We start from the raw sequence: 24,674 nt of genomic DNA on the forward strand, positions 1-24,674 counted from the left end.
TAATAATAACTGATAATTAAATGCAGATTGGTGTATAAACATATAGTGACTGAAAAAGAAACAGTGCATCATGGGAATCCCCCACAGCCTAGGCCTATTGCAGCATACTTGAACTAAGGGAGAATTCAGGGTCACCTGATCTAGCCCTAACTGCTTTATCAAAAAGTAAAGTTTTAAGCCCAATCTTAAAAGTAGAGATAGTGTCTGTCTCCCAAGAGAGGTTACAACAAAAGATTTGGAAACTGAAATTTCACTAGCAGATCAAAAATCAGTTTATGCTCATTGCTTGCACGGATTAATAAATTTTAACTGGTTATCGCAAACAAGTGTAACTTCTACCCAATATCATAAAGACATATTTATGACCTAATAACAGTTGTACTGAGATGCTTCACAGAAAGATTCTGGAAAGATTTCAGCATGGCATATGAGAAAATTATCTCAAAGGAAATTCCACTAGAACCAAAGCTGTTTCTACAGAGCTGTTTCTACCGAGTTTCTACCTCAGTTGTTTAAGAACCCAAAAGATAAAAGATAATATTTTTGGAAAAGTAACTCATAGATCTAATCATGTGGAGTGGGCTTTTTGTTTTCTCAGTGTGGATTTTTTTGTCCTGAATAGATCGTTATTTGGTTTCGATATTTTTTCCATTGTAACAGCAGAAAATAAGGAAAACCATAATAGGTCTATTTTGAAATTTCATGCTTAGGGACCCACAGCACCTAATGGTCTGTTGTGATACAGAAAAACTTCACAGACTCAGACCTGTCTGCCGAAAAACGAGCTTATTTAGAAGGTCCCACCAGAAGGATCCATCCATCCTCTTAACAACTAACGCGGTTCACACCAACAAAATGTTGAATCACCAGTTAACTTAACACACGCGTCTTTGGAGTGTTGTAGAAAACCAGAGTAGCTGGTGAGAATCCACGGGCACAGAGAAACAGGCAAACTCCATGCAGCCAGCATGGTGGATTCAGACCCTGTTACTATGATGCAACAGTGCTAACCACTGGACCACTCCTCCCACTGAAAGAAAAGAAAGTGCCCTATCTAAATTAACAGTATCACTTTCAGTTTCATCTTCTTGTAACCACTGCCAGTGTGGCTGCTGTCTTTGTTTTATTGCTTCATGGATATCCCGTTCAGACCGCAGGCACGCGTGCACCTGCGATTTCAGTATGGACCTCATGTGCAGTGTGCAGAAAATTTTGCGAGACTTGGCTCCGTGCAATATTGTCCTCTTTGCCAAAATGAAATTCAAATTTAAGGGATCCAGCGGACATGACAGAAACGCGAGTGTTTGGGTCAGAGAGCAGCCTTTGACAGAGCGATGTAAAGTTGTTAGTCATGCTGGAAGCAAAGCAGCGCAGCAAGAGGAGATGATGTTTTTGTCCCAGGGATTTAGCTTGTTTGACTTCTCATTACATGAAAAAACCCACACACAAGCATGCACTGTTTGCAGATTACTTTGCACGTGCATCTCTACTTGTTCCCTTTATGATTATCAGTCTTCCCTTGCAGCATCATAAAACCCTGTGAAGCACTGGCTGTTGGACAAAACCTTAAAAATCACATCTTTGATCCAATTTTGATTTCCTGGATTATGTTTTGCATCTTTCTTTTTTTTTTTTATCAGCATTTGTTCTGGTTCATTAAGACAGATGTGGAACATTTTCATCTGTCAGCCGCAGCTTTAACAGTTCTTATCTCTTTATGTATTTATTAATTAATTTTTTTATTTCTGCATCACAGCTGTAGATTTCTCCCGAGCTCTGAGTCACGCTTTCAAACCTCTTTGCAGTGAAGACACGCAGACCGTTCAGCCAAATCACGCTGCCTGCCTTCAGGGACTCCACACCCAGCACGACCTCTGACCCCGCACTGCAGAGCTCCACCCACCCTTCCACCCACCCAACATCACCTGCTCTATATGCTTTGCAACCTCGGGCTAAAATGAGAGCTGCTCGAAAATAGAGGTGAGGCTCACGAGCGCAGGGAGGCAGAGGAGGTGGAGAACAGAGGGGAGGAGGTTAAAGAGGAGGAAGAAGAGTAGGACTGCAGGTAGGTAAATGAGAGGAATTGGAACAAGGAGTGGAAGTAAAAGAGAGGGAAAATGAGAAGTAGGAAGACAAAAAGAGAGTGACGGAGAGGTGAAGAAGAAGGAAAAAACAGCCAATGGAGGAGGAATGGCAGGAGAAAGAGGAGAGGAGGAGAAGGAGATGGTTTGTTCAAGGTGAGGCAGCTCATCACCCGGTGTGGGAGCTGAGACTGATAGCACTGCATTATTGAGCCCACCACAGCTTTGTGTGTGTGTGTGTGTGTGTGTGTGTGTGTGTGGTTAGAGCCAAACATACACGGTAAAACTTTTTTTTTTACAATGCATCAGTGCGACCTTAACCTTAACGAGCCCGAGTTTGAAATTACAAAATGTTGTTTCTCTTGTGCGGTGAGATATTTCCACTTGTTTCCACAGCAGCTGAATATACCTTTGACTTCAGCATTATTCTCCCGGTCACAGTGTAATAATCAGTCTTACTGATGTCAGCACAGTGACATACAGTACTATTGAAATGAGTTTCAAGTCGCTCTCATCTGAAGAGCATTTTTAGATTCATTGTAAGATTGAATGGCTTGCTGTGTGCTAACCCTCCCTGAGTTAAAGTTTAGACACAGTCATGTGACGCAATACAATGGCTTTCTTTAAATCTGCACCCTCTGATCTTCTGTTTCTCTGATTATTGTTTGCAATTATTCAAATCCACTGATTGAAGTTGATTGAAAACGACTGATTACCAACAGCAGGGCTGCATTAATAAAGAAAGAAGTATCCCATTCCCACTCCTATCATCTATCAGTATGTCTCAGATAGGTGGACACACAAACAGAAAAATGTTCACCCAATCTGTTTTTTTTCCACCAAACATCCAGTCATGCATTATAATATCAAATAAAGGGGACCCATTATACTAGCTCCATACTTTTCTTGGAGTATGCATGATTAATATTTAAAAACTATTCTTCTTTATCTTGTAGTTGTACTTTACGTATCCTGTCCGTTCAGTCAGCTCATCTCCTCAATCCAATTCATTCTTCTTCTGTTTGGCCAGCTCTTCTCAAGGGAGCTGCTCGTCCACAGAGCTCCCGGCACACAGTATTTGAGCTGATGTTAAAGGCAGAGGAGGTTCAGAGCTCTGCAGTTGTTCAGTCACCAGAGCATTCTGTGCAGGTTGGCACTCCTCAATCCTGCCACTTTGCAGCTGAGTTGCCACAGCACTTCCACTTGCTAATAACATCAAAATCAGTTGATCATGAAACATCGAGGTGGCGTCCTGTTAAAGCACCACGCTCGACTACAACGACACATTCTTTCACCAGTTGTTTAAGGCAGACTGTGGCTGGGTTCTTGATTTTATACCTGTGTGGCAATGCAGCTGAAAACACCGGAATAAGAGGTGTGACATTGCCTATTTAAACTTCAGTTAAGCTTCATCATTCTGAGATTAGAATAGGAGCGTGATCTGAGTTAATGCAGAAAAAGCTAACAAAGCTAATAAATTTGCATAAGAAACTGATCTGACACATCAGGTCAGGGTCATGTGACTTGATGCACCCTTTGTCCTCTTCCCCAAAGGAAATCCAAATCACATCGTGGGAGCACATGTTCTTGGCTCAGAAATGGACTGCAAAAGGAGTCAACCTTGAAGGGGATAACAGCTAGATTACAATCAGGTATGATTTTTGCTTTCTTCCTTTTGTTTTCTGCAGCCAGAAACATATCAGGCACACCGGGATTTAGACGAGAGTTTGTCCCCACAGTGTGCTCATCAAATGTTGACATTTCCTGGGTACAAGCTGAAATTGCAGCCCAATGGTTACACCAGAAGAGAGTTCAAGGGGGCCACCAAAACACCATCCGCAGGGAACTGTAAATGTCCACCATTAGCTGTACTCATTAGTCATCCCAGAAATTACTGCAGCTAAAGTTAAAATTCATCGCTGTGGTGCAGCATTAGCTGCAGCTCTGATTCCCACTGAGCTGACAGATGTGATGTATTTATTTAGCAATTTAAATTAAGTCATGGTAGAATTTTCATTTCACTCCCCCCCCCCCCCCCCAATCTGCCGCATCACACCGCAATGACAAATTTATTTGTACATGTTTATCCCCGAAGATTAGTCAGATTAGTCAACGACTGTGATGAAAAAATAAAACTGACGAACACATTTAAGCGATTGGTCATGATGTTCTTATAATATTTTGCAGTATTTACTCTGTGAATCATTTCCACGATTTACTGCTGACTTTGTCCTGTCCGTGTCTGGCCCTCACCAGCACCCATCAGATTTAAATTCAGGGTGAATCACGCCGAGTTTTCTGCTCCTTCGCTCCGGGCTCACGCGGCACAGGCAGGACATGTTGTTTACAGTAAAGCGCTGACCTGGATCAAACTGGGTTCGACCATAATCTGCTGCACACACCAATATTTGTCAGTTTTACTAAATGAGATTAAGTGAAGCAGAAACCTGCCCTTCTCGCACACACACACATTTACACACACGCACACACACACACAGGTAGCAGTGGTATTCAGCAGTCACTGTCAGGAGCTGCTGCTGATTCTCTCTAGTCAGTCATCAAAATTTAATGAATTACTGGCTGCATTTAATTTAAATTAGCTGTTCGTGTAATACACAGCGTTGGACAAATTAACACGCGACCGACGGTATTTATTTATCGCCTTCGAGCTCAGCTCAGGCTCAAAAATCTGATGTACTGCATCAGGCCGATTCCTGTATTTCACAGGCTGGACCCCAGCAGCAGACGTGGTGGGCCTGAGAATAAGAACTGCAAGATGATGGATAGAAATGACATATAACTGATTATACAGGAAAAGTCTCTCAGTAATATTTTCTTTGATGAATGCTAGCTGCTGCCTCAATACAAAGCCAAAATGCAATAAAGAAAGAAGAAAAAAAAGAGCAGTACAGTGATGGATGCACGAGATCAGCAGAGGTTTACCTACCTGAATAACTCCTGTGTTACTGCTTCCACGGCGGCTGCAGACAGGGACACAACAACAAAGATTAATGTTAATGCTTTCAACAGTCACGAGCTAACAATAATAAACACATCCACTGTAATTGTGCTTCAGATGATCCCACTGTAGTTAGCATGAAGTGGAGGCAGAAATACAACCTGTAAAATATGTTAAAATTTCCCCATTTACTAACTGGACATCACTAGAAAGGTATCTTCTAATTTTACTGTTGTAGACAAACTTACTTTCCTTTTTATAATACAACAGGTCACCGAGGATTATAAGAGAAATAATAGCCCACGCTAAAAATGATATATAAACCTAATCCTGCGTGCAGGTTAACAGGTTGGGTCCTGCTTTCAGGCATCATTGTGCTTTTCTACCTTAACTGAGCCCTTAGAGATCTTTCTAAGGTACAAGCCACATTGACCCGCTTACACACACACACACATTCATTCATACATCTCTTTATTATATGTCCTTTATCATGCACACAATCACACTGCAATGGATGCATCACAGGCAATTTGGAGTTCAATATCTTGCACAGGGACACTTTGACATGGAGACTTTTCACAAGGAAAAGATGTTGAAAGATTTGTTACATTCAAATTTGTGTGAATAAAAGTTTTGGGACAGGAGCAGCTAACATATTAGATGTCTAAATTGGCTTTTTCCTAATACACGGTGATTCATTCAGCGGTCTTGAGCCACTCTGGCAAAAAAAAAAAAAAAAACATTTGTAAAACCTGACAGGCAGATGGACAGACACATACCTCTGACTCCTTTGGATCGCGTTCGATGGCGTTTTTCAACTGCATTCACCTCCATCTGCAGAGGGAAAACGAGTTAGCTTCCTGAAACTGCAGTGGCAGAAGTAGTTGTGTTCATATTTCCGTGAGGCACTGTGCCACCTCTGCTTTAAGCTGTCCTTGGAGACATGAGGACTTTAATTCCCATTTGCATCATTCACATCAGCATCAAAGTCATTAATTACAAGCGGGAAAGCCAAGTTTCCAAAAGCTCCGACAGATACTGTTTAGACTAAATAGTGCAAACAAAAAGCTAATGTGGATATGTCAAAGTAACATTTAATTTATATAGACAGTTCTGCAGTAAAACAGCTGAATGCGTGATTTATAGTTCTGCATTAAACCCACCATAAAGGCTACGGCGTCACTCTATACCCCAGCCTAAACTGTAGCCTGGCCTGCACCCCAAGAATCCTAATAGGTCTGTCTGTGCAAACACATTAAGGTATATTAACTACCACAAAGACCAAACCTCCTGAAAGAAAATGTAATAGTGCAGCGGAGTGAGCATCTGCTGAACATTTAGACTCAATCAGCCCTGATTTCTTCTCCCCTTCCTTTGTTTCAGCTGTTGTTCAGCTTAGTTTTTCTTGTGATTGCAGAAGAACCCAAACACACCAGTGCACAAGTTTGCAAATAATGATATCACCAACTACAGCAAGTATTTAATGCATTACTCTATCTTAAGATTTCGGTTTAGGTTCTTTGTTCTCATGTGGCTGATATAAAACCACTTAAACCACCACTTGGAAACCACTCTGAACAACTCTTTATATGGACTACTGAAGCCATTACAACCATACACACCCTGTAGACACACTAATCAGTCAGTCTTTAACCTGCTAGCTCTGGAGCTCCCTGTTTCCTGCTGAATACTAGGTGAGAGAAAGCCCATCCGATCTGACTCTCTTGAAATTATCCGGATTTTGTGCACAAAAAGAGTTTAATTGCAGAGATTATCATCAGATTGCTGCTGGAATTAAAATTTTTGAGGTTTTAGTCCCAGGATCAGAACAAATCAACTATAAAAAAGCAATTACCGCCATACTTTGAGCCAAAAAGAATAGAAACACCAGTCAGTTGTGACGATACCTGGCTGTAGCTCAGTGTGGCACCTCTGTATCTGCTGTTGGTCCTGTAGCTTTAGACTTCAAATTCAAATCTCAGACACCATCTTCCAGAGTCATGATCTGCAAAAAAACAAAAAACACTTTCTCAGTTCTGCTGCCAGACATTTGTTGTCTGCAGCTGTTTGCTCTGAAGTAGTTTCCTTTAGCGAGACACTATGTGTGGAAAGGTGGCGAACTTCATTGTCTCTGTGAAATGTATAATTATGAAGCCTAATGACATTTCACGACTCGAGAGACTGGTACCAAATACCGTCTAAACATTTCACTGATATTTTCAAATGTGAGATTTAATTCATCCAGTCAATTAGGTGTTTCTCAAGAGAGGTCCTTGAAAGTCACTGCTAAACACATTTCAGAAACCCGTAGCATGACCTGCAAATTATGGATAATAAGGCCATCTACACAGAAATCTTACCCCTGGAAGGATAACGTGCTTCAAAGACATACCTGTCTGAATTATCAGCATAAAAGAAGAGCATCTCCCTGCACGTTTGATGAAAAAAGGTGCAAGTCTATGTAAAGGCATAAAAAACTATGACTCCTAAGGAGCATCTGAGCACAAGCAGCATTTTAGTCAGCAAGTAACAAAAACCCAAAACTCCCCCACTCCTCGACTAGGGCTGGGCCATATTATACCGTTCACGGTAATACCGGTATAATGTTAGGCAACGATAGGAAAATGAAATATCGCGATAGAATGGGAGTAAAACGCGCATGCGCGGTGCCTTTGTTTTCATACGCACATGGCCGATTGTTGAGTGAAACAGATGAACCAGAATTGGTTTGTAAAAATGGTGCAACTTCCGTGATGTGGAACTGGTTTGGTGTTTGTCCGTCAGATACACAACAAAGCACATTTTTTTGCAGAACATGCAAGCGGCCGTTGTTACTGTCATATTTGTCGGACTAAGATGCTCTTAAATCTGGGAGTAATCTGGGTCCTAAACTCTGTATGCTTCAGGTCAAACAACACTGCAGCATCACTTAGTTAAAAACTGTCTAAATTCTTTCATCTTTAATAAAACGATCAGCATTGCTGCTTTACCAGGTGTAACTATAAAGTTTAACTTCCAGGCATCCATGAAAACAAAAGTTATTACATTTAACGGAGTTAGAAGTTAGCAGGAAGCTAGCAGAAGTTAGCTCGCTAGTTTCGCTAGTTACCTAAGCATGATATAGCATGTTCTGACTGAGAGATTTCTGAAAAAAATCAAACGTACAGCTCTGCTATCACTTCCAACATAAATGAAGACAGGAAACTAAACAGCAGTGATGTTTGTAGGGTTACTGAAGTTGGGCTAGCTGGTATATAATGATGTGCTACGTGATCGCTAGCGACACAGCTATGTTAGCATAACATAAACAGTGAAGCTGGAGGACGAACACTAACACTTTTCCACTTATAAAAGTTAACGTGAAGGTTCTTCATGGTTAGAGACAAATGCAATCGCATGGCAGGATGCTGTAAACGGACCAAACTTCAGTCAGGAGAACAACTGAGATAATCCATCCACAATGCGAGGTTAGTCATTAATATACTGCAACAACATGGGAATAGAGCAGCTGCCAGAGAATTCAACATTAATGAATCAATGGTACAGAAGTGGAGGAAGCAAGAAGAATGAGTTTAATAAAGTTTGATTTATCTGACTGCTTTGTTTCGCTTAATGTGCCTTATAATCCCGTGTACCTTATGGTCCGAAAAATGCGTACTGCACACTGCAGTTTAATGTTGCAAAGCACCTCTTTTTAACTTCAGTGGATATTATACATGGTTATGCTCAGGATATGTCAGCCCATTTCTACTGGAAATGCCTTTTGGTTAAACTTTCAGCAAGGAATTTGCATTTGCACTGTTAAATTTTTATAAAGCTTTAATGTACATAAAAACCAGCTTCTTGTTTATGTGAAAATAAATGGAAGGTTGTCTTTTTGCACTAGTAATGTTGTGGAGTTGTATTTTGTCTCGCATCAATTATATCGTCGGTTATATCGTTATCGCAAATTTTCAAATATATATCGTGATAAATATTTTTGGCCATATCGCCCTGCTCTAGCCTCGACATCGGTCACCTTTAAAAGAGGGTCAGAGCCTCCCCGTTTTTAACGCAGAAGAAAAGCACTTTGAAACTGCGCACGAAAGGTCTTCTCCTAATGACTTTGCACACGTCGGCGTCGGTGTCTGCAGGCAGACATTTGTGTTCCTGAAACAGTCGTGGTATTTATGTGTTTTCGAGGCTTGAATTCCTTCCCATCAACACATTTCTCATCAGGCCGCGTCGACATCTGTTGAGTTTTGCACATGTAGACGAAGCTGAGATTTTGCAGGGCTCAAAACTCGACGTTTCGGAGGCAAGAGGCAAGAATAATTAGATCGATCACACCAGAGATCACGTTTCAAGCCCTACACTGAACCACAGATTTATTTTTTTATTTTTACACTTTCACAGTAAATATATTCTGTTAGGGTTTGAAAGTAAAACCAAATTTGGTCACTGTTTTGATTTGTTATTCCTTCTCATGTTTCTGATGTTTATATACTTTGTCTCCCTCGGTTTTGAACATGTGGTACTTTTGCTTGCCTCCCTTGTTTCCACTTCCTGTTTCACACCGAAAAAAATATTCTTGAAGCAAAAACATTTTTAGTAAAATGTAACTGAAATATATATATATATAGTCTTATATATATACATATATATATATATATATATATATATATATAGTCTTATATATATAGTCTTATATATATATATATATATATACATACATTAGGGGTGCAACGATATTCGTATCGATATTGAACCGTTCGATACAGTGCTTTCGGTTCGGTACGCATATGTATCGAACAATACAACATTTGTAATTTATTTTATCAACTTTCCTTCTGACGATGCTGTCTGTGTTGAGCGCTCAGTGAATCTGCGTTCGACTACTCCGCCTAGGCTGCACTGTCAAGCGCAGATCCACTGAGTGCTCAACACAGACAGCATAGTCAGAAGGAAGAGCGCAGGGCAAGCTAGCAAGACAGAAGTTAAGCTCTCCAGATCTGGCGTTTGGAATTATTTTGGTTTTCATGTGACGTATGACCCTGAAGGTAAGCGAGTCATGGACTAAAGTAAAACAGTATGTTGGATGTGCCGTGCAATGCTCAATTACATGGGTGGGAGCTAGTGTGTTAGCGCAGTTAGCTCGTTAACGTGTTGGCCGTCTAGCCCCATGCACGGGGCGATCGGCGGTAGCTCGTTAACGGAGATTTGCCGTGTTATGGCGTTAAGGTCATTTCAACGAGATTAACCTGAAATCACTAGTGGGAACACAACGAATATGACTGCACATTTACGCCGACATCATCCTAGTGCAAAGACAAAAACAACAAGCATGCTACTAACTTTAGCCGAGTCATTTAGACAGCTGTTAGCACATGATTCTCCTTATGCTGCTGAGAATATAGCCCAGAAGAAGCGGATAGTATAGCTTTTATTTTGGAAAGAGCCATTTCTCTGTGATAAACTCTCTTTTCCAAAGATGAGTGATTCCTCAATCAGATACAGGGCTCGCAATATCGCTAGCCCGACGTCCCGGAGCTAGCGATTTTTTTCAGTCGGGCTACCAAAATCTATCTCTTCCCTGCCCGTCGGGCTATTGTAGGAAGAAAAATATATGTCAATGCTTTTGCATTCTTTCAGAAATGTAGCTGGGTAATTATGTCATTGGCATCGGTGAGCCACTGTCAATATGTAACATATTGAAATCGCGTTTGAATTTGCGCTTGTTTTTTTGCTTTCACTTTGCAATCGTGCGAACTGTGTATAGAGAGCGACAGCACTGATCTGTGAGTGATGAAAATTTGTGCACCAATTCCTCTGACATCGTCTTATTAATCGTTAGCTCACTATGCAAACATGACAAGTGAAATCTCCCGCAGCAAGCTTAAACATGTGAGAGGTTGAGGATATATATTTCATTTCTTCTGAGCCAAATAAGACAGGTCAGGGTGAAGAAGTGACAGCCAAAGAAAAGCTTACCACAAAACGGAGAAGTTATGACAAATCAGACTATAAGGCAAAAAGAAAGTGCAGCTTCATGGTTTCATGGACAAAAGAATTTCTGTGGCTGCAATATGACGAGCTAAATAACCAGGGCTGCACATAGTGGTCCGCAGGTGCGCATTTGCTGTCAAAATAAAAAACGCGCACAAGGGTTAGGGTTAAATTCAAAAACTGTACTTTTGAGTTAAAATATATATTTATAATTTTAATAAATGACAAATTAAAAAGGCATGAACATTTTTTTTGTATCGAAAAAATATCGAACCGTGACACCAAAGTATCGAACCGAACCGAACCGTGAATTTTGTGTATCGTTGCACCCCTAATATACATATATATAGATATATAGTCTTATATATATATATATATAGATATATAGTCTTATATAGTCTTATTGAAATAATGGGAATAATGGGATAATGGGATTCCCATGATGCATTTAGTATTTCTTCTTCAGTCACCATGTGTTAATAGACCTCTCTGCACTGAATCATACTTGTTATTAATCTCTAACATCTCTTTACCAGGTTTCTTCCTGTTAAAAGGGAGTTTTTCCTCCTCACTGTCGCCAAAGTGCTTGCTCATAGGGGGTCATATGATTGTTGGGTTTTTCTCTGTATGTATTATTGTAGGGTCTACCTTAGATTATAAAGCACCTTGAGGTGACTGTTGTTGTGATTTGGCGCTGAATAAATAAAATTGAATTGAAATGATTAATTATTATGAAAAATATGCTTGTTATTACCAATCGAGTAGATTTCATCTGGCCAGAATCCATTAAATTGAACCCTTAAGCCTTTATGTAACAAAACTACTACCTCTCCTCATTAGTTTCATCTTCATGTGCATCATAGCAGGTCAAGGATTGCACTGGAATATTGTTAAATATAGTTAAATATCAGAATAGATTCATTTTAGGTCAGGTTCTTTGCCATAAACCTTTTAATGATCTTATTTTGTTGTGAGGAACACCACAGAGAAGACCCATGGATGTAGTGAAGGAGGACATACAGGGGTTGGTGTGACAGGGTGAGATGAAGGCTGATGGTCTGCTCTGGAGATCCTCAAAGGGAGAAGCCGAAGGAAGAAATCTCTTATATGATGTACTGCATTTTTAAATAGGTAGTAGAAAGCTGAGTGCATGCCATCAACACTAACTTGTCCACTGTGGGAATTGTTGAGGGCCACTTAGATGCCAGAGAAAGTATAGTGTGACTACAGCACACAGTATGATAAATGAAACTGGGAGTGATTTAGGGCAATGTTTAAGATTCTCATAATGTGCTTCTTCTGTGAAATATGATGCAATGTTAAAAAACCATTAATGCAGCGCTGAGATCAGTAAAATCCCAACCGAACCAACGCACTGCATCTTTTTGACATTTTAAGCAACGCAAAAACCACATCTTGCGATGAAATGAGCCCCCCAAAAATCTCCACAGCATCTTGCTGCGAGCATTTCAATGCAAAGAGCAACATAAGACGGAGCGAAACAAGAGTGAAACAACAGTTTGATCATGAAGACGTGAACACAGCAGCTCCGAGTGCGTCTCTCCTCGGCTGCAGTGCAGCTCAGGGGGGTTTGCAGTCTTAATATAAATGTAAATTCTGGACAGCCTCGCCTGAACTCTCAACCAGCTCCCATTATGTTTCCACAGCATACCGAGGCTGGGTGCATCTAAGGCCGCCACTTCACTGAGGGCGCTCCAACGCGCCCTACATCAAACACAGTCTTCCCTCCCTCTGCTGTGAAGAGCTGAGCCGAAAAAAAATTCCTCCACCTCCCCTGGAAACTATACGACTGAGTGGGCTGCACGCTTAATGTGCGCGCAGTAATGTGAGTTTGAGCGCGTGCAGAGGGTGCGCTAACCTCACTACTGCGCCTTTATGAATGTGCATTTCTATAGGCTGCATCCTCTTTGTGGTTCTCTTTGTCTTTCTGAGGACCGCGCTCAGGTTTTGGACACGGGGACTTTCAGGACTGCGAGGACATTTCTGGAAAGCGAGGAGATTTGTGGAGAGGTATATTCGTAGACGGAATGAAGGGGGAAATAACAAGTAGTTTTGGAAAGTGAGGAAAACTGGGACAAAATAACAGTAATGTGAAATAGAATAATAAGAGGAGGGGGAAGTCAGAGACTTTTTTCGGAAAAGGAAAACATTATTGAAAAGGGAGGACATCTGGAATTGTTAAACAGCAAGTCGTTATAAGAAGAGTGAAAGAAATACTGTAAAGAGAGGAATTAAAGACATTTTGGCACTGACATGAATGAAAGACATTAAGTGGAAAGTGTGAGCTATTTTAGAAACTAAGGACATGCTAAACTATGATGAATATTACAACTATGTAAAGTTGTAATATTTTTGTATTTTTAATCAAGAACATGTTTTGGTAAATAAGAAAAGAATGAGACAAAATGTCAAATTTTGGGAAACTGATTTTAACATTTTATTATTTTTGTTTTCTTTTTCTGTTGCTTAAGGGGAAGGGCATTATTATAAGTCAAGGATAATGAAAATGTTGTTGGAAAGAGGACTTATTGAAATAAGAGAAGATTTCTGTTGAGTGAGGACAAGGACTTCTTTATAACAGGGAGAAGAAAAAAACTTCTGAAAACAAGGAATTGAGGAGATTTTGTGGAAACCGATTTTTAATTCTGAAAAAATCATTTTAAAAACATTTCAGAAAAGGGAGGAAAGAAGAACGTTTTAAGTTAACTTATTTCTGAAAAGTGAGAGCATCTCTACAAATTGGGGGGATTTTGAGTAGAGTCAGAACAGACTGTGTTTGGAAAGAAGACAGATTTTGGTGAACAGCATTTTTAAAAATTAATTTGAATTGTGATTTTTTTTAATTATATTTTATCAGATTTTTGGAGAGAAGAAATAATATTAAAGGACTTACTGGGAAAATGGGGAAATTCTGATATCAATATTATCCAATAATCTTATGCTATATGAAAAAGGATATTTTCATATAGCATCATTTTTGGTGAAGACGGTAGAATTATGGAGAAAGAAAGGCTGTTATAGACGTTTGCGAGTGAGGAAAAACATTTTCAAAAAGAAGGGCATATTTGAAACCATTAGAAATTTATTTTTTGAGAGCAATGACATAAATAGGAACATTTAAAATGACACTAAGTTGGAAAATTACATTAGAAAATGAGGAACTTCCCGCATTTTCTTAGAAACTTCTGAAAGTCACACGGCATTTGAAAGGACTCAGCTGGAAGGAAAGGTGTGTTGTTTTCATAGGATGCACTGTAGGTTTGCAAATGTATATTATTTTAAAATAGCAGCCGTTTTGGAACATCAAGTTTCATAATTTCACTATTTTGTGGTTTTAATAATGTTATTAGCTATAAAATGCATAATGTTTATGAAACCCCTGCAAGAAGAGCATACAAACATATGTGTTTGGTTGTCTAATAATAAGAAATATTAAGCTATGGAGTAGTAATTACCGTGTAATAATACAGTGCGCCTCTTAGATGTCCATTAATTTTGCTATGAAAGACCAACCTGAATTAGTAAAGTGAAAAATGGAAAGAAATAGAAGCTCTCAGCCAGCGAGTGTATGTGTCACTGTGTCCTATATGGCTGGATTGGCGCTGTGTGAAGAGGAGCTTCCTGCTGCTTAGTATTCAGTCCAGCACTCTGCCTGTCTGGTACAATATGATGCAGAGCTCCCCTATACTGAGGAACACACTTCAATATAAAGCGTGTACCCTCACACACACACACAGTCTTCCAAATGCACACAAATTCATTCGAGTTTCACGCACTTTTGGGTTACAGCAGAAATGTACATTACGGTGTTCTCATTTTTGTTGCACTATTTTTTTTGCCTGAAAACAATCTAAAGGTGGCACATTAAAAAGAAATGGTGGCTGCAGATTGCCCTGTAGGTCAAAGCCATCTCAGCACTTAGTAACTATATCTGTGACGGGCTTGTTTTTTTTAGCAAAACTGTGCCAAAGTTCAGTACAATGTAAGAACATCATGGAGGAGGCGGAGCAAGCACCATCAAATCATTTACTTTCTATATCAAGACACCATGGGGTGCAATGTCATAGACATTAGAAAGGAGAGGCATGGCACTTAGAGATGGCCTGCCCCCCCAACGAGCCAATCAAAAACCGATCCTTGAAACACATGAACCAGTCACGTTGTGGCATTCATGCATGCACACAAAAGAGATTCATGAGGGTTGTATGCATGCTAACCGTGTACTGCAGGAAACATGTGGCTTACTGTATCCATAACATGAACTGCATTTGTTCAGCACCCTGGTGGGAGGAGCCAGAGACCCCTGATCATGTGCAGAGCCTGGATTGAGCTGTTGGTGAGACTGTGAGAGAATGAGACCTGAATCAGCTGATGTTTTTGTACAATAACTGTACTATGTGTAATGAAGCCATAGAGACCCTTCAAGTACACAAGAGTGGGCTGAAAACTGACGAGTTTTACATGCCTGGCGTATGACTGAAAATCAATCAGTACCACAAAAAAGTGCTTTAAAATTGAAGTTGGGACCACCTTTGAAGCCAAATGTTTGAAGTCCAGGGTTCTACTCCAAGCTGAGGGATTTTTGATACAAGTAATGGAAAAGTCCTGCTGTAATGACACTTACTTCAACCTAGAGTGTATAAAGTAATTCCCAGCAATTAAAGAAAACGACAGAACAACCCGAAGACAAGGAATTCAATGTCAAAGGAGGGGCTTAACTTTTCGATCTATGTTTCAGTCCTTGCTACGGTCATGAGCTCTGAGTAGTGACTGAAAGAAAGATTAGAAAGTACAAGCAGCTGAAATTATTTTCCTCCACGGGGTGGCTGGACTCACACAGCGAGGAGCTACAGAAAGGAGCCAATTTACGTGTTTCAGGATGCCTCCTAGGTGGCTTCCATTGGAGAATTTCCAGACCCAACCAACTGGTAGGAGACTCCAGAACTGACCCCGAACACGCTGGAGAGATGATTTATCTCATCTGGCCTGGAAATGCCGCCCACATCACCCAGGAGGAGCTCAAAGATATTGCCAGGAAGATGGACGTGTGGACTAATTTGCTTAGTCTGCTGCCACTTTGACCCGACTGCAGATAAGCAGCTGAAAATGGATGAATGGACAGACGGACAGGAAATCACTCAACAACCCGAGGACCCACTTTCATACCTAAAAATGATTGTAAATCATTTGTCATCGCTCCCTAAAATTGCTCCAGTTTCAGGCTGGAGCAGAGAATCTGCTGCACACATCCAAACACTCACAGGCAAATGTTTGTGAGTCCAAACAAGCTTACACACACTCACACACACACGCGCAGATCAGGCAGCCAGGTGAGGTGTGTGTTTGTGCCAGAGCCAGACAGCAGCTCTGTGTTTTATTACAGCAGAGAACTTTAACAAACCCAACAAACAGAAACACCTGGTGTGTGATGTGATGCTGCAGTGCACAAACCAAACAGCACAAATGAACAGAGAGAGAGAGGTGCAGTGCTGCCTCGTGTTTGTCTTCATATCATTGCAGAATGTTTTTATTATTCTGGATGTAAACTGCTTTTATTGGTGACCTATAAAATATTATTTATGTGAGCCGTGCGAGTCTAGAGCCGATGGCAGCTGCTTGACCACTTAAGGTCTTGCCAAAATATCAGTGGAGCTGTTTGATGGATTGGCATGAAATTTCTGCAGAACGTCTTAATTAACTGTTCTATTTTTTTCACATTTTAAAGCCTGATTGAGCAGCCATACAGTTGTAGTACACAGCAAGACAGTCCTCAGCAATTAAAAGCATATTAACCATGCATAGGCATAAAAAATAATGGCCAGTGTCTCTCAGAGTCAGTCCCAGAAGTTGTCTAACAACAATAATAATAAAGTACCATAAAGCCAGTGTTCACATTAGTTTCTTAACTCATTGTAACAATCTTTTTTATTTCTGTGTCTAAACCTGTGATAATCAGGAAATCCACCAAAACGAGTTCACTTGTGAGACCAGCCCTATTTTTAATTTCTTCAAACATCAGCGAGTGAAATCAAAAGAAAAGAAGTGACTGAAAAATAAAACCACGAGACGTGAACCAAGGTGTTGAAGGTGAAGAACTTGCAACTGACTCCACCGCCACACTTCAAACCTCCTAATGAGGATTTTGTAGCTTGTTAAAAGAGGCCGTCATGTCCCGGCATTGAGTTTCCAGTTCATCAAGGCACAGATGCCAAAACTTCTGCTTATCTAAAGGGCATCCAGGCATTGGAATGGGCTATATTTGCAGTCCGTATTATTCCTGTGGCATCAGATAGTGCTATTTGTCCAAGCTGGTCTCTGTGGCTCATGGATGCATAAGCTATCCTTTACCATCTGTACCCTGATGCAACGGTTATCAGCAGGTAATGCGTTAGGACGCTAGCGTCAAAGAACATCTTGTGCATAAGCAGATTACATTATGTATAGCTATTTCACTCCATGCTATTTCTATTATTTTAAGATTTATTTTGAGGAATTTTGTCTTGATTTTGACACAGACAGTGGAGAGGAATAAAGGAAAGATAGCAAGAAGCCAAGTGGAAATCCACTGCTCTCGTTTGCATCGTAACCACCTGCTCATTCACCTGAACCATTGTATTTTCTGAAAGTTCATATTAACACAGTAAAGGTGTGTCTACAAAAGATGACCACATTTACTCAACCTCTGCACTCACAGCCTGGAGATAAATATTTTCGTGCTATTAGGACTGACAGCTGATACAAAGGACAGAGCGGATCCTCACGCTGTTACACTGGTGCACAAACAGTACTGCAGTACAGTTTGTGGTGTAAACAGACACTATTAAAAAAAAAAGCTGCAGCATTTAAGCCTGGTGTGAAGGCCTCAACTCCTCGTTCATCACCTCCCTCATTCCATTCTGGTTTCCATGGAGACTGGACTGATCGGGTGATTAGCCGCGTCAATTAACCTCTGACCAATCACAGAGAGAGGCTGAGAAGCAGCAGCTCATTGTGAACTGCAGGTTCAGTCACAGCAGAATCCAAAAGCTCGAACGGCGAAATACAACAAAACAAAAAACGATCTTCTCGAGTCGATCAAGAAGCGTTCGGTGCCGCGTGACAGGCAAATATCACAGCGTAAAATCACTCTGCTGCAAGGTGAGGTTGAGCTGTTGAGATATTTAAGTAAAAGTATGAGAGGCTAATCAGGAGAATTGTGTTTAAAAGAAGCAAAAATACTGTGAGAGTCATTTTCCGCTGCTGCTGTTCACAGTGGAGTCATTTTAATGACTTTTTACAGGACTGAAGCTCATTATTATTTTCATAATTTCCCAGCTACTTTTTTTCAGTAAAATCACTTTTATAATTCGCAAAATATGAACAAAAGCCTGTTACGCTTGCTCTTGGTAACTGCAGCTCGGAAATAAATGCAGTTTTCTGCCTCGGCGTAATTTTTTCCATAAATATACGGATACATGAGCCCACTTCACACATGAGCTTGCCAAAGACCTGACTCTCCTGCAGGGTGTGCTGGCCATAATTAACCCTGCTGCACTCCATGTGCCCTCCTGTAAATGTGGGAATCTGAAGTGCCATGTTTCATATCCTCAGACCTGGACACAAACACCCTGCCGGCCTCCTCCTTCTTCCAGTTAGATGACCAGGTCTGAGGTGTCACGTCAGCACTTCAGAGGAGATAAAACTCCTCCTCAGCCCTTGGAACAGCTTCTGTCAAACATTATTCACTTCATAACTGTGAAGATTCACACACGGACACAGTTTTAAAAGCTGAATTTGACCTCAAATGATCCCATACAGCAGTGGTTGTCAATCACTGACATGCAGGTATGTGTCTGTTTCTGTTAGACAACTGAAAAACTGATAAAAGAGATACAGCAGAAGGTCGTAAAATGCCAAAAGGCTAAAGGCCAACATTAATTCATGGGTGTCAGTGAGTCATCAGATCACTATATTATAATCCTGCTTTCATCTCACAAAGAAACTCGCAGCACTCTTATGTAAGTCAGCATCTTAACATGCTATGAATTCTTAACAGGATGACTGTGAGCAACAAGTCGTGCTTCTCGATATCTGGATTTTTTTTTCCAGTAACATGAGTTCGATTTCTTTCAGGTTCGTGTTGAGGAGGAGGCTTGAAGGATGCAGAAAAAAACTCCACAGGGTAATGTACTGAACGTGAAGGATTTGGCTCAATGGACATTCAGGATCTTCATTTTCAAATAACTTTATCTTGAGGTTTAGTCTTCTAAAGCTTACTTAGGGATATGGAAGAATTAAGGAAGGCTCTTACTTCCTGCTAAGGCTCAGCACAAAGTTTTGATCCCTGACAATAAACTTCCAACTTTACTGAAACAAAACTACTTCCAAACCCAGTCCAGCAGTGTCAGTCTGAATCATTACTCTATGCTGTGTTTTCCAGTAACAAAGTACACACTTTGAGTGTGCTTTTTTTTGTCTCTTAATAACAAGATAAGTGTGTGTGTAGAGAACATGTACAGTAACTTGTGCTTCTTACAATGAACACTCCAGAACATTAAACAGGAAGCAAAGCTAAACGTTCATTTTGATGCCCAAAAAAGTTGATTCTGTTCATCTGGAATGTTTTCAGCGGGAGAAACAAGTCGTCACTCATCCAAGGGACTTCTTCACCTACGTCCAGATGAACAGAATGAACTTCTTGGGATTTCCTTACCCGGATGATTGAGCATGCATCAAGTCAATTTTGATGAACACAAATTTGGATGTTAGGGCAAGAACTGCTCTCCAAAAGATGCAAGACGGGAGTTCTGTCTGCAGTAAGGTGGATTTGAAAGTCTGGCTCTATTCTGAAACTTCCAGTACTTACGTGTTCAGACAAGAAAACACGAAAAAGTGAGGAAGGCATGAGCAAGACCAAAAAATAAGACAGAGCAGTCATCAGTGACCATCGATATGACACTGATTAAGTCAAATGTAGCATGAAACGGAGGAGTTGAGGTGGGCTGCAAAGAGGCTTGCAGCGACAGAAGCAAATCTATGAAGGCTGAACCAGCTTAAATAATGTCCCCTATATGGATAAAATAATGACACTACATTACACTCTGCAATGTAGTGTAATTACTTTATCCAAAAAGTATCAAAGACTGGCACTGACCACAAGAGCCTGGAGAGCAATGATGCAAACTTGCTTGCATCTTAATTGCCTGAGTACGGTGACTGACTGACCAAACTTCTAAAAATAAAAATTGTTTATTGTAATTGTTTATATGTGGAAATGAATTTGTGACATCTACTGTTATTGTAGTTCAATAAAACTACACTATAGGTCGCAATGCACTGATGAGCTAAGTATCAAATTCAGTTTCATGCTGTTCTGTGTTTTTATTGCAGCACCTTTAAAGCACTGCAGCGATTTCTACTGAGAGAAATCATCCAGGAGCCTAACAGCAAAGTGGCAGCAGTTTGGAGGCGTTTCAGCTGTGCTACACCAACAGCTTCTCTTTGTATGTCTGCAATTTTTTGCGCTTAAACACAAACTGTGATTAAGTAAGTCAACAGGACTAAAGAGCTCCAATGACTGCAACCATTTTAGTCTTTGTTTGGTAGGATAGCGGAGACAAGACAGGGAAAGCTGGAAGAAAGACATTCAGTAAATGGTATCCAAGCAGACTTGGACCCAGGCATTCACATTAGCCTTACCTCATATGGTATGGGTCGCCTATTTAACCAACGGGTTAAATAGGCGACCCATACTGGTGCCACGTTCTTGGAAAACGGTTGTTGTACTTGTGGTAAAATAACATTGCCCTAAACGTCAGTGAAAGATTCCCAGTCTCTTCCACAGAGTGAGGAATTTGGCTTATTGATCAAACACAAGTATTGGATCGGGTATTTCCATAAAGTTAATTACAATGTAACTCAGTGTCAAATTATAGTGTTTCTTTGTTTGTTTGTTTGTTTGTTTTACTTAGGAGGAGCTGGACAAAGTTGGGGCAGTGGATCCTTGAAAAAAAGTTTCTGTTAACTGGCATAAAACTCAGGTGTAATAATATAGTATTCTTATAAATTAAAAAAGATAAAGAAGAAACAACTGTTTGGGCTGATGCCTTTCAACGAAACAAGCATGAGGAGGTTTTGGTGCTTCTGTTTATTGAGGCTGTGATGTCTACATGACTGGTATTTGACAACTGGCTTGTCTGACAAACGCTATGCAAATTATATAAAGACTAAAACTATTACAAACCTAAGTGAAACTAAACATTTGTTGGAACAGAAAGCACTCAAATGAAACAACCATCCACAAAAACTAAACAGAGGACAAAAGGTTTAAAGTAAATAAAAATTAAAAATGAATAAAAGTAAGGAAATCTTATCCAACCTTCAGCAGGTTTACTGGAGCAAAAACAACACTTTGCTTCTAAAAGCAAGAAACCGACGTGTTAGATACCAGCTCACAGCTCACGTCATTGTCATTTTTCATCATGTAGACACAGATTTGGCCGCTAACGACTCCTCCACCTCCCATCATTCACCTCTGTGGCAAAGAGCAGCGGGGCGGGGCTGAGTGACTGACAGGATGATGAGTGGATGCGGTCAATGTGTGAAGCTTTAATGATCTGTAACAAGCAGACAAAGCAGGTCGTGAGTGGCTACAGAGATCCACAATCATTACTCCTGCTTGAATTTGTGTGTGTGTGTGTGTGTGTGTGTGTGTGTGTGTGTGTGTGTGTGTGTGTGTGTGTGTGTGTGTGTGTGTGTGTGTGTGTGTGTGTGTGTGTGAAGGAACAGAAAACATCCAACCAAATCTGAGGTGACTCTGTGAATCATTTTTAAAGGAAGGAAGGAAGCCTAACAATTAAGATATTTGAGTTTTTCACCCAGACAGACTCCAGCTGTGAGATAAGATTACAGATGTTTCAGGGGTCAGAGGCCATAAAAGATGGAAAAAATATTACTAAGTTTTCCAGTAATCAACGCTCTGAGTCGGACTCCACAGAAACCAGCTGTCGGTCTGCTAACATGAATGATTTTACACACACACACACTCTTCATAGAGAACAGAATCTACCCACACTGAATCACTGAAAATGTGTGTGTCCTTATCCAGAGAGTGTGTGTGCGTCTGTGATTTTTACACTATGAGTCATTCGAGGCTCCACAATAGACTGTGATGAAGCCTTCTGCATCGTGTCTGTGTGTGAGTGTGTGTGTGTGACCTCCATTGATCAGAGTGAGGTAATCAGATTGATGGCAGTCTTGGCAGCAGCTTAGATTTAATAAACCGCAGGCAGACAGGCAGACAGACGGACAGACATGCAGGCGGGCAGTTCAGATGAGGTCGTGTCGGTCTGACTTGACAGTGTGACATCACAGAGAAAGACTGTCAGATGTTCAGATGTTACGTAAACCTGCAAATGTCGGTGTCATGCCAATGTCTCGTATGGTGCTCGTCTTCCTGAGCTGGAATTTTCTGAAAACCACAAACGATGTCAGTTATAATTCCAGCACAGACCCAGTGTGTTCTAATCACAGAGCATCACGTAATGTTTCCTCTGCCTTTGTTAGACACAAGGCGTCTTCTGGTGTTGGTGCACCAACTGGGAATATTGGCCATGGAGAGATACAACCGTTTTTGGATAGCTTGAAGTGTTAGGTTCACCAGCCAGGAGGCTTTAGTTTGTATTTATTCATGTTTGGTTTTTACCACTAGCTGATTCTTATATTCCCACTTTCTCTTGCTGGTTGTGTTTAGGGCAGTGTTTCTCAAAGTTGATATGCCAACTTAGAGATCCACCACATGAATGAAGGCTGCAAAGGTAAAATGGCGATGGCAGTGTTGTTATTTGAGCCACTGATAGAACAATAAAAGCAATTTGGTTGCTCCTTGTAACATATCTTTGGGGTTGATGGTGTTTTAGGCTGGCTAAAGTCATTTTTGTACTCGTTTACAGTTCATACACCATTACTGAAATGGCACTGCATGTGTATGTGTTAAGAATGCGTAGTCTTTCATGATGGCTATAAGACAAGAAGTGAAATTTGAAGAAAATAGCTCATTTTGTTATGTTTTGTGCTGCTATGTCCTACATTATGAAGGAAAAGCCATTTTGGCCCACTTAAAATGACATCGAGCGCTGCCCCTGGACCACCTCATGTGTTTCCTCATTTGTTGAGCTGTCTGCAGACATGACGACCAACATTCTGATATGTGATGTTCTTTATAACCAGGGAACCGTTTGCTATAACATTTGCCCTGTTGAGATTTAATTTCAGCTTCTCCTCCAGTCTTCATCAGCTCTGTGGGTGCAGAGTTTTTTGAACCCCAGAGATCCAAATGGTGCTGCCATCTATCACATTTTCACAAGGCAATGTGACTTCATGTCTGTCTCCGACAGCTGAATGCTGCACAGTCGCTACTAGAAAGTTACTGTCGGCTGCTCCTTACCAAAAGGAGTTGCCACAGTTGGTAGCTCTTAGGATGCTTTCACTGACCCCACCCCAATAGGAATTTAAGTCTCTGGGTGGAATTGTACCAGCGCCAAAGCCGAAAGATCATGGTTTGGGTTATAACACACCCTGTAATCCTTCACACTGAAAAACTGCAGGTTGACTGCACCATCTTACTACTACCATAACCAACAGCATACCAGCTGCTATACAACAGCATTATTTTACACCCCCAGAATGAGAACGGTCTGACTGCTGACCCACAGCGTTCACTGCGAGAATTCTGCAGTTTTAGTTTTAAATCAAATTTCAGCTCATTTAAGTTCTTTTTTGTTTTGTTTTTTAGTTCTGGTATTAGTTATAGTTTTTATTATATAATGGGTGGATTTAAGAACTGCTCAATGATATAGCGATGCAACAATCCCTGCTAATTATTACTAAGTGACAGACTAATTAAATACCAGGATTTCACTTGCAACAGCTACAACTACAATTACCTGCACAGCAGTTCACTTACTTAAATTAGTGGAAGTGAGGCCCATACACCAATAAGCTACAGCAGCGGTCCCCGACCTTTTTTGCGCCGCGGACCGGTTTATGCCCGACAATATTTTCACGGACCGGCCTTTAAGGTGTCGTGGATAAATACAACAAAATAAAACTAGTACCGGTACCGAAAAAAGAAGATTTATTCATAACACACGTGAAAAGACCCAGGGAAACCGAGTAAATGATAAAAACGATAACAAAATAACGCTGAAAACCGATAAAAACCCTGAAAACCATACATTTCACACCTGAGCCTCAACTCTCGTGGCCCGGTACCAAACGACTCACGGACCGGTACCGGTCCGAGGCCCGGGGGTTGGGGACCGCTGAGCTACAGCATCCACGCCCCTAAATTAAGCCTAAACACACATGAATGAATTCAGGTGTTTCAGCTGTTAAGAATGGGGAACTAGGAGGAGCTCCAAGCTGTTTTTGTCTATTTCTGCTTTAAAGTTGGACATTTAGATGTCAGGAAGACTGACAAACTGTTAGAGGAAGCCTCAAGTGGCCATTAGAGGAATTGCAGTTTTTGGTACTTCAACACAGGAAGTTTCCCCTTGGTTGTCATAACTACCAAAAATTAGTTTGTGACAGTATTATGCTTTGTTTCTTAAATGACTGGGCTCTTTCGTGTCTGGGTAACCAGTATAGCT

General features: G+C 40.7%; 1 protein-coding gene and 1 long non-coding RNA gene across 9 annotated transcripts in view; one reads left to right on the forward strand and one right to left on the reverse strand.

Moving 5' to 3' along the window:
- Window positions 1–24,674, reverse strand: part of myt1la (myelin transcription factor 1-like, a) — a 93,949-nt gene that overhangs the window by 63,973 nt on the left and 5,302 nt on the right. For all 8 annotated transcript variants that reach the window (XM_012923915.3, XM_012923913.3, XM_012923912.3 and 5 more), the window contains exons 2-4: window positions 6,948–7,045; window positions 5,820–5,874; window positions 5,029–5,062 (exon numbers count right to left, since the gene is read on the reverse strand). In XM_012923915.3, coding sequence (XP_012779369.2) covers window positions 5,029–5,062; window positions 5,820–5,874 — 89 coding nt within the window. In that variant the 5' untranslated portion in view covers window positions 6,948–7,045. The remainder of the gene's footprint in view (window positions 1–5,028; window positions 5,063–5,819; window positions 5,875–6,947; window positions 7,046–24,674) is intronic.
- Window positions 9,940–20,847, forward strand: LOC143412683 (uncharacterized). The gene is made up of 3 exons (XR_013093210.1): window positions 9,940–10,079; window positions 19,159–19,207; window positions 20,416–20,847. It is a non-coding gene; the product is annotated as an uncharacterized LOC143412683 (long non-coding RNA).

This window comes from Maylandia zebra, linkage group LG15 (genome assembly GCF_041146795.1).
Source record: "Maylandia zebra isolate NMK-2024a linkage group LG15, Mzebra_GT3a, whole genome shotgun sequence".
NCBI lineage: Eukaryota > Metazoa > Chordata > Actinopteri > Cichliformes > Cichlidae > Maylandia > Maylandia zebra.